The sequence below is a fragment of the Lethenteron reissneri genome, chromosome 11 (genome assembly GCF_015708825.2).
Source record: "Lethenteron reissneri isolate LAM-NWPU_2019-01 chromosome 11, ASM1570882v1, whole genome shotgun sequence".
NCBI lineage: Eukaryota > Metazoa > Chordata > Hyperoartia > Petromyzontiformes > Petromyzontidae > Lethenteron > Lethenteron reissneri.
Genome location: NC_083789.1, coordinates 2179122 through 2190219, shown reverse-complemented (window position 1 = coordinate 2190219; position 11098 = coordinate 2179122). Strand labels below are relative to the sequence as shown.

Below are 11098 nucleotides of genomic sequence, written 5' to 3'. Positions count from 1 at the left end.
ATGTCAAGCTATACTTTACTGTATGAGAAAAACGTTTCCTGCCTGGATTCCTGTCGGCTTGGTTGGCGCGCGGCCAAGTGCCGTGGTGGTGGTGGCGTCACCCGCATCTCGCCACACTCCGCCCGGCCATGTGCCCCGCGCAAATGCAGCAGGAGAGCGATGTGGAGGAGGGAGACAGAGGAGGCAGGGAGATAGATGAGGTCGATAGAGCAGTGGTGAGAATAGGTTTTCCACTTTTTTCTGGCAACAAAACAGGTGTTAAGATGTTAAAACAGCAAACTGAAACTTTTTACAAGGAATCATGTCTGCATTAACCACAATGCTTGTGGTCCCATGATGAGAGCAGTGGTTCTTAACGTGGTGTGCACGCACCCCCTGGGGATGCGAGACAGATTTGATTAGAAGGGAATGCATCGAAGACACACGTAGGTACAACTAATTCTAGATTTGAAGCTTTCGTGACTGCAAGGATTCATACTCTTATGTTTTTTCGGTAAAGTCACGTTGGTAAAAAGAATTAATAAAAAAAGATAAATTAAATAATATTAATCATATTAATAAAATAATTAATTATAAGTATATAAATAATAGAAATAAAATAATTATTTATCAAAAATTCTATTATCATTTCTATTATTGTATTATTTATGTTTATTATTTCTTATTTATTTTTACCTACGTGACTTTACCGAAAAAACCTAAGAGTATAGGTACAACTACTTTGTTTCATTAAACCTATGTATTTATTAACATTCTACATTTTTAACGATTGCAACCCAAAGGAGTGCAGGCTGCAGTGAACGGTTAAGAACCACTGAGATAGAGGAAGAAAATATGGAGAAGAGAGGGGTGGGGAGATAACGCCAGGGGGCATCAAATGGGAAGAGAGCAAAACGGAAAGAGGAGAGCGAGTGATAGCGGCAAGCAGTGCAGAGGGAGAGGCAAGAGAGATGGAAAGGGAGAGGAGGGGGGGGGGTAAGGAGAGCGAGGGTGGGCGAACCAGGGAGAGAGATAAGGGGAGTGGGTGAGACACACGAGGGAGGAGAAGGGACAGGAATAGAGACAGACATCGAGATAACTGGGATGTAAACCAGTGACGCGCGGTGAGGTCAATGGCTGGGGAGGCACTGGCTAGTATCAGAGCCAGATTCACACACTAAGGGGGGCGTGGCCTCACGGAGGGGGGCGTGTCTTCACTGTGGGGGGCGTGTCAGACACGTCCCCCTCAGTGAGGCAGATGTGATAGCTGCCTCCCCTGGTGCTTTTTCATTGCAGTTTCATGACGAGACCAGCGAGCCTAAATATATTTATACACATACGTGAAATAAGTTACCTGGAGTATGGAAGGCGAGGACATGAAATGAAGGGGTCTACAAACATTACATTGGTGACATACTGAGATAGTAACAGGCACGCGCTTATTGCCCGCGCTCCATCCAGTTACTGAGGGGTTGCACAATCAGAGGGGAGGCTGAGCTCGTCGCTGCCTCACCTCTCATCTCTTCATATATTTGCAGCGGAGCTCCGCAAATTTGGCGATTTTGACTATAAAAATGATTGGAATCGTACAGAAATGACATTTATAACACAGATCAGTGGAAACATCGTAATATTTATTTGATTTGATTATTCTTTTTTTTTACTTTTCGTAACAGCTATTTTCATTGGAGTTTGACAGGTGAGGCTCTGCCTCCCCTGCCTCCCCTGACCGCACGTCCCTGATGTACACATACCTCTCAACCCCTGACCAGTGCCCTACCTTATTACAGACCAATTCCAACCTTATTGGTTACCCCGTGTCCGTATAAATCTCAACGTTCATCCTACAAAGTCCCATCACAAGGGAGAAACACAAAAAATCGACCAAAAAATATTGCCCGTATTGAAACGGCTGTACGCCGTATAGAGCTGAAAACTCAATTTCCCTGTTCAAGATTACGGAGTAATCCGGATGGGTTGACAGGTATGAGAGAGACAGAGAGAGGTCGAGATAGCTGGGATGTACACAGTACAGAGAATGCAAGAGGAAGATGGAGAGAGACAAGGCTTCTCTATATAAGATTAAACGTTTTGCTGGCTGGCTGGCTGTTAGACGGACGGTCACATCCGAAAGCCAGTGCGGGTTGCTATTTAAAATAAATAAATTTCCTGTGGCAAATGTTGGACATGACTCGAAATAGTGTTGTACTGTGTTATGGGTACTACTCCTGGCTGTGTGTGTCTTCTTTTTAAATAGACATTCAGATCGAGAAAGCATAACCGATCAGTTATCAGATGGTATTTCGTGCAAGGGTTTAATTATAATTATTATTACACACTTTTATTTAAATTGCCATGTTTGTTTATATTCTTTCAAATCTTTGACAATTTAATATCTTCGGATCTACGAAGCCTAACGAGCTGACATTTTTGCACAGACTCGTCTCGCGTGACAATTCAAGATTTCGTAAAAAAAAACAGGTCCAGGTCCCGCCGATCCTGGATTTATTCGTGTGCTTTTTAAACACATTCCTGCGAAGGGAGCTGGTAGGAACATTGGGTTGCTCGGTCAATGGCCAGGGTCAACGGGGGCGTGGTGTATTCCGCAAATATGGCCGACTGTGAGGGTGGCCACAAGCCGGCGTGAGTAGGTTAAACGTTGAGTTTTATAAGGGCACCACGGGGTGACCAGCCCCTCCCCACCCAGCCCCACCCCTGCCACCCCCCACCCAGCCCCACCCTCCCCACCCAGCCCCTCCCCACCCTCCCACCCAGCCCCTTCCCCACCCTCCCCACCCAGCCCCTCCCCACCCTCCCCTCCCCACCCAGCCCTTCCCCACCCTCCCCACCCAGCCCCACCCTCCCCACCCAGCCCCTCTCCACCCTCCCCTCCCCACCCAGGTCCTCCCCACCATCCCCACCCAGCCCCTCCCCACCCTCCCATTTTTGGTTCCACGACGGACGGACGGACACAATAATCCCCTGTGGGCTGGTGGAACCAGGTGGTTCCTACCAGTAAAAGCTTAATTTCAATAATGAATACTCACACATTCCGATTTCGAATCTCGAATGGTCACGCCCAGCTTCGAGGGCAAACGTCTCGTCCAATCAGAGCGGCTGCTGTTGCTGGTGGACCCTCTGACCAATCAGAGGCGCGCTTACAACGCCGCTCGTCATGGCGCCGGAGCGGCCGCTGCGCCCTCGTTCTGCCTTAGCGCGAGACCAACAATTAGGACAATTATAACAATTATAACGACGACTATTGTTAAAATAATGACATAGTTATAATCGTAATACATAGCATTATCACTTGCTTTGTCACGCCACATCCGAAGCGCTGAGGGCGACGTGGTTATTCTGAAGGTGAGCGAGCAGTTGATGAACCGTGGTCGTGATTTACAATTAAGTGCGCGAATTCCATCCCTATTTTGATCGGCAAAATGTTCTAATTATGATTGTTGATTGTTGATATAAATGCCTTAAGTTAAAGGGCAAAATATGTGCATATTCGTGCATTGTTATAGCATTGCAATCAATGTGTCTTACCTACTTTCATACAGTAGAGTACTTAATGATCGCAAATACGAAGATTGTTTTAAATGTCATTTCACTACTTTGTAATCGGGGTGATCGTTATTCTAATTGTATTAGAACTTGCCGCGTGCTAAGACCGTTGTATAGCAATGCGCATGCTTTCATTTATTGTAGGGTCAAGGGTTGACATAGGCAAGCCATCATTGTCATCTCTCGTAGGGTCTTAAAATAGGTACCACTTTGTGCAAAGTCGTGAGTGGTGGTTAAATATGGGCCCTGCCGTGTGAATGTGGAATTTCCACTGGTGGAAACTAGTGCTGTACACTGCTCATAGGAGGCATAGATATCTTTTGTCAATCCACTGCTGGATGAGGGCTTGCCCACGCCGTGCTGTTTGTGGAGGCCTTTGACCATACTTCACCCCGGCTGGTCAGTGCGGATTGGTAAAGGCGGGCAGCATAGACGTACAGTACAACTGGATATAAACAAAACGTGGCCCCGCAGCCTTATGACAATGGCGGGCACCCATCCAGGCACTGTCCAGGCTCAGAGCTGCTTGGCTTTCGAGGTCTGACCAGTGCATTCCAAGTCCGGATGATTTGTTCATAGTGATGTTGTTCTTAGCAGTTAACATCTCGCAGTGGCGAGATGTCAACTACCTCACCTGGTATACAGGAAGTCGTGGGATCGATGCTGACCCTCACGCCTGTATATTTGGAGTTTGCACTGTTCTCCCCGTAGTTGCGTGGATTTTTCTCCGTGTCCTTCGGTTTTCCCCTCCACATTTAGAAACACGTGCTTCGAGTATTTCGTTGCTATAAATTCCCACGTGATAAGCCACTTCATTGGGCTATTATTTGTGACCAGGTCACTTCTGAAAAAGAGATATATAGCTCTAGTGGGCCTTACCTGCTCAACTACAATAAGCAGTTAAATAGTTAAAATAGTTTTCATGGTAAAACAAAATTAGGTAAAAAAATGTTTTCAATGAACACACTTTTATTTGCACTTAAAAGTAGAAAATAATTCTTTTGACCTCAGAATTAATCAAATTTGATGTGCTGAATAAAAGTGGGTGGCTTCCTTTCGATGTATTTAAAAACATTTAATGTAAGCCACCCACTTTTATTCAGCATATCAAATTTGATTATTTCTGGCGTCAAAATAATGTATTTTCTACTTTTGAGTGCAAATGAAAGTGTGTGTATTAAAAACTAGTTTTTTTACCAATTTGTTTGTTTAAACTTACACTTCACCCTTTCGTTTCTCTTGAATCGCTCAGGTCATGTTTTCCCTTGTAAACCTTCATATATCATGTGCAGTATAATCACAACCCCTGTGGGCACGGGAGGTTCCAACCAACCAACCAGCCGCCACCACCACCATTGTGCGGGATGACAAGCTGTGCTCGATTCCATGTTCTAGACTTGAAGCTTTCGTGACTGCAAGGAATCATATTCTTAGGTGTTTTCGGTAAAGTCACGTAGGTAAAACATCAAAATTAATAAAAAAAGGCCCCTCTCTCCCGATACTTTCCATTCATTGGCTACCACATTCTGATGAGCCCCCCCCCTCTCCTCCCCCCTCAACTCGCTTTTAAGGGATTACATCTTGAATCATTGCCTCACTTGATGCAGCTGATCTGGCTGTGACTGTCCCACCGGATGACGGAGACTTGTGTTGCCTCCGAAACGTCGTGATCTTTATTTTATTTTATTATTTTAATTAATTTTGATGTTTTACCTACGTGACTTTACCGAAAACACCTAAGAATTCGATTCCATGTGTCTGCTGTGCTAGACTCGGATGTCCCAACAACTGCCTGGGCTCATCGAGTCGATCACGTCCCGTAGAGAGGACTGCACGCCCCAAAGTCTTTGGAGGCACGTGTTACCATGCCTCGGTTATACAGCGGAGAGGATGTACAGTAGATCATCATCATCGATTATTTGACGGCTTCCAACATTATCCGGCAGTCCCGGGCTGATGCGGCGAAACTGGCAAAAACCCGCTGCAAACGCTGCAACCACGTGTATGATAAAAAAGTTGCTATGCTTGCTCCCAGTGTTATAAAATATTATATCCAGTACATTATACACTACATACAACAACAAACAATGAATATGCTGCTGATGATGAATAATACAGGGCCTGATTAAGTCCATTAAAAGGGGGCCCTAAAGATGATCCAAATAACTACCGACCTTTCTCAATTTTGTCCCCGTTGATGAATATTTTAGGAAAATAACTGAACTACCAAATTAGCAGTTTCCTATCCGAAAACAATCTCTTACATCGAAACCAATCTGGGTTACGAAAAAAATACAGCACCACATCTGCTGCATTAGACTCTCTTTATCACATTTACAGTAGCATTGATGATCAGCAGTACTGCGCCAAAGCCTTCGATATAGTCGACCACAACACCCTGCTTGGTAAACTAAGTTGCCTCCGTTTATCCAAACATGCAGTGGAATGGTTAACAAATTACTTCTTTTCTCGCACCCAAACTGTATTCATAGATGGTTGGAGGTCAAACAGTGTTAAGATAACAAAAGGGGGTTCCACAGGGTTCCATCCTCGGCCCCCTCTTGTTCTCTCTTTATGTCAATGACTTGGGCACTGACCTGGATCATTCCAAGGTAAATCTGTTTGCAGATGACACTATACTGATTACTGCTGGCCGCTCTCCGGATGACATGATTGCTAAGCTCCAGGGTGATTTCAACAAACTACAACATCAGCTAGTTGCTCTTAAACTAATCCTGAATATTCTTGATTCTTTCGGTAAAGTCACGTAGAAGGGAAATAATACAAATAAAACATAATAAAAATGATATATATATACAAATATTTATTTACCATACTGCCTCTACTTGATTACTGTGACATCGTATATAAATCAGTCCTCAGTACTGTACTGAAGAAACTTGACCCAATTTATCACTCGGCCTTAAGATTTGAATTGAACTGCCCATATAGGACCCACCACTGTGATCTCTACATTGGGTAAAACTTAACATCTCTTAATGATCGATGGCTTATGCATCAGATCTCATGTTTTTGTTTGTTGCGGTTGCATCCCGAGTCAAGAGCCTCATGACTCACAGGGCTATACCTAATAAATGAAATTGAGAACTGAGATTAGTAGCAAGGCTCACATTAGTTTGTAATTACTCAGAAACCAGAGGACTGTTGTCATTTAGCTCACACAGTTCAGAAAAGGGGATGTGATAGACGCAAGATCCTAGGCTGGGACTCAAACAGTGGTCCCAAGATATCAATGTTATCGCAATATCAGTTTTTCCTTCAACTTTGCTAATGTGTTTGTTGTATTGGTTTTGTGTTTTGCTGTATTTCCAATTAAGAATAACGATATTCTTAAACTGCGGGTCACTCAACACAGTCCTGCCATGAGCCTTCTACTCATTGCAACTTTACAATATATAGTATAACCCCTCTTAACGACGGTAATTGGTTCCATGAAATTGATCGTTAAGTGGTTTGGTCGTTGAGTATAGGAAATACACTTTAAAGGCTTAATTTGTTCCAATAGCATCTAAAGTTACCCTTTTTCACCCAAAAAAGTACCTTATAATATTTAAACAATGGATATTAATACATTCAGATACTAACAACTTTATAACCACAATATGAAAATAAACATGGTTAATCAATGCACTAATTAATATTTACGGTACATATAACAGCCCGTCGTTAAAAGGGGAATGGTCGGTAAGCGAACACATTGGGCTCTACGGAGGCACATCATTAAGCGATTAGTCGTTAAGAGGGGTAGTCGTTAAGAGGGGTTCTACTATACACTGCAACGCGTATAACACGCATGCCTGTCAGTTACAACCTGTATTAATGTTAACCAAATCGGTCACTCACTTTTGTTTTACGCGTACCATTTTATTGTCTTCCTTATTACCTATGCTCCAATGGGAGGCTTGACGTTGCATTATTACAACATGGCAGACATAAAAAAAAACCGCACAAATGTTAATATGCTTCAGAGTGCAATAGGAAAAAAAAATATTGACAAATTATGTTGTGTTACAAGCAACATTTTATTGTTAGGCATAATAAAACTGAAGCAATCTATGTACCTTAACAGAAGTAAAACATTTCAATGACACGTGTCTTTAACATGTAAAACAAAGATGAAAGCATGTCAACGTACTGTATACTTCAAATGTAAATGAGTTAAAACAGAAATATATACACTGATTGTCTTCCTTATTGCAGCTAAGTAACTAGCCTGGCATTTCTTCTTTCAAAAAAGGCAACCACTTTTGCGATACAGCTTTCTATCAAAGGTGGCCTTTGTCTCCCTATCCGCCATCATCAAATGACATCATTTAATTGTTATTCCTCCGATATGCTACGTTTTAAGGAATCTAACAAAGATATGGGGAACACATCCCAGTCAACAAAAATACAAATATTTAAACGTGTTTTGCGCAAATTGTTTAATATGTAATTAGCAATATATAGGATGGATATTGGCAGTGTACTGTTAATATTCTTTGCAGTTACATACTTTAATTCAGGATCCAATGAGACCTATATACAATTTCCATGCTAGTTCTGCTTTTGAGCCAATTTGCATAAGCAAGTGTGATATTTTATTCAGTGCAAAAAGCTCTTTGCCATTTGAATACACAAAGTTGTAAATCTCTTACACATGACAAACAGAAAAAAAATATACAAAAATAAAATACCAATAACATACCAAAGATAAAATGACAACATACCAACAATCTTGCATGACTGCAAAGTGATAATGTAAAAGGCTAAAACTATGAAAAACATAAAAAAACAATTGATTTAACATTCATTAACAGTGAAATTATTACAGTGAATAACAGATTTTCTCCATACATTGTGCCTAAATGCAAAGTTATTTAGTGTACATATAGCATTTCTTTATCTAGCAGATTACTTAAAAATAATTCCAGCATTGCTTTAATCTTACAGTATTTCAAAGCATACGTGTTCTTTTTTTTATCACAATTCATGATTTCTCTTCCCTGGACTCTGAAGATGTATCATCCCTTTTAATCATGAATTCGATTGGTACCGATGAAGATGAGAATTCGATCGGTACCGATGGAGATGAGAATTCGACCATTCCCTCTCGGATGACCGCTTCTGTTACTCTCTGTACCCTGCTTTCTGTTTTGACAGAGGAGGAATACTGAGTCCGTTGTTCGACTGTTGTTAACTTTGAACCCCCGTGAGTCGTTGTCGTGGACCCACTGCTTTGTGAAAATGTGTGGGCCTCCTTCTTTGTTTGTTCTGATCTCATTGTAGAAAATGCTATGGAGCCAGGCATTTGCATAGTGTAATGCCTCGACTCAAGATTCATACTCGCCTCATCGTGACCAACGAGTGTCCTGCTCTCAGCAGGTATATCTATGTCCCATTGCCTTGACGGAGCCCCCATTTCAGAAACATTAAAGGTGCCTTTGCTTGTTTGCTCAGTAACAGATACTGCCTGCCTTAAGAATTGAAAGTGCTCTGTAGATGAAGCTGATGATTCTCTCACAGTACTGGAAACTTTTTCTTTTACAGCCAGAGCACTTGGGACAGATACATCTGTTTCTGTTTTTTCGACTAATACGGATTCAAATTCACCAACATCTGACACTAATTCAGTTCTCGCCTTGGAGATCACAACACAGTCGGATGTATTAGCATCGGGACCTTTAATGTGTACAGTTTTTTCTTGAATATCTATTTTTGTATGAGCAGCTGATGGGTCTACGGTCATGTCATCTGATTTCATGTCTATTGAACCTTGGAATATTTCCCCTGTAGATATTTTGTGAAAGACATTTGGAGTAGGAGCACTTGTTGTAAAGCCAAGTTTTGGGAGTTTAAATTTTGATTTCTTCCCCTTACTGTCTGCATTTGACCTACAATCTTCAACAGATTGTACAGAGGCGCTTTCTTCATCAGTTGCAATATCTTGTTTCGACTGATCTTTAATTGTTGGTTCATCATCATCTTGTATCTTACCACTTAACTTTCCCAACTTTGGAAAACTTATTTTTCCATCTTTCACTTTCACATTTCTACCATCTAAAGTTACAGACACATCTTCTGAGCCAATGTCAGATAAATCTGCAGAGCTCAATGGTGAATCAAGTACAATTTTATCCACACAAAAATTCTCCAATGATGCATCACTGACTTCTGGCATTCCTATTTCGACTGCTTTTCCACCAGTCTTTGGGAATTTAATTTTTGGCATCTTCGGTTTGCTTTCATCACCTTTACCATCAACACCTGCAGAGTCAAATTTAACGTTGTGTCCTTCAACAGTTATATATTCTTTTTGTCCATGGACATTCACATCACTTTTAAAATTTGGGTCTTTTATCACATGCTCGAATTCATGGGATGACATTTTCAGGGCAGAGGTGTGCATTTTTTGGCCAGAAATTCCAATTGCAGGCATTTTAATTCTAGGTTTTTTAATCTCTTCAGAACTCCCAATTTTCATATATTGTTCATCGATGGTATATTGTGTCTCTTTAACTTTAATATCACCTATTATAGGTTTTAAAATATTCCCGACATCTGTGAGTTTTGTACCTTTCAGAGAAATGTCAATATCTGGTGTATGACTTTTTGGTTTTCCAACTTGTATTTTGTTTATGCCTTTTTCATCAGAAATGTGTTCTACATAAGGCCCTGTTATTTTGCTACCCCCTTTAAACGCCTTGAAGCTCATGTCTCCATCAGGTGCTGCAATGTCAATGTCAGATTTTGGCAATGTAATATCTATATCAGGTCCATGTATTTTTGGTCCTGTGACACCAAATCTAGATGTTACTTTGTGAATATTATACGTATCATCTGTAATTATGGTGTCAAGACCTAAGCCTTTAAAGCTTAACTCAGAATGAGGGAGTGTTATATTTTCTTCTGGTTTTCGCATGTAAGTATCTGCTTCACCTTTTCCTTTTGGAGATTTAAGATCAATGCTTATATCTGGAGCATAGATTTTAGGTCCTGAAATATTAAGTGTTGGCAATTTAAATTTCTGTCCCTTTCCCTCAATATCCTGCCTTTCATAATCCACAACTGGGCCAGCTACCTTAATATCTCCTTGAGAAGATTTAAGATTCACATCCAAGTTAGGAAGCGCTGTGTCAATTTTTGATTTTGGTAGGGAAATATCTACATCTGGGGCGTGAATTTTTGGACCAGAAATGTCAAACGATGGCACGTTTACTTTTGGAATTTTAATTTTTTCTCCAGAGATTTCAATATCAAAAGCTGGTTCTTCAGCACTGAAATCTAGATTTTTACCTCTGTCACTCTCTCTTGCAGGAAGGGAACTGCTTTTTACTTTAGTGTCTGGTTTATGTATTTTGGGCCCTGAAAATTTTACATCTGGCATACTTAGTTTAAATTTCTTTCCTTTCATAGCAGAATGTTGCAATTCTTCATCTGGACCAGATACATTCACATCTCTAGCAGGTAGATTTGAATGAGCTTCATGTTCAGGAAGTATGTCAATATCACCCTTTTGCAATTCCACATCTGGTGATTTCACAGTGGGAGATGA

The 11098-nt window shown here is 41.2% G+C and overlaps 1 protein-coding gene across 1 annotated transcript in view; it reads right to left on the bottom strand.

The window, feature by feature from the left end:
• Nucleotides 1–83: 83 nt before the first annotated feature.
• LOC133341265 (neuroblast differentiation-associated protein AHNAK-like) overlaps nucleotides 84–11098 on the bottom strand; it is a 69285-nt gene continuing 58270 nt past the window's right edge. Inside the window, exons 8-10 of the mRNA XM_061549762.1 lie at nucleotides 4178–4387; nucleotides 3027–3189; nucleotides 84–240 (exon numbers count right to left, since the gene is read on the bottom strand). Coding sequence (XP_061405746.1) covers nucleotides 4356–4387 — 32 coding nt within the window. The 3' untranslated portion in view covers nucleotides 84–240; nucleotides 3027–3189; nucleotides 4178–4355. The remainder of the gene's footprint in view (nucleotides 241–3026; nucleotides 3190–4177; nucleotides 4388–11098) is intronic.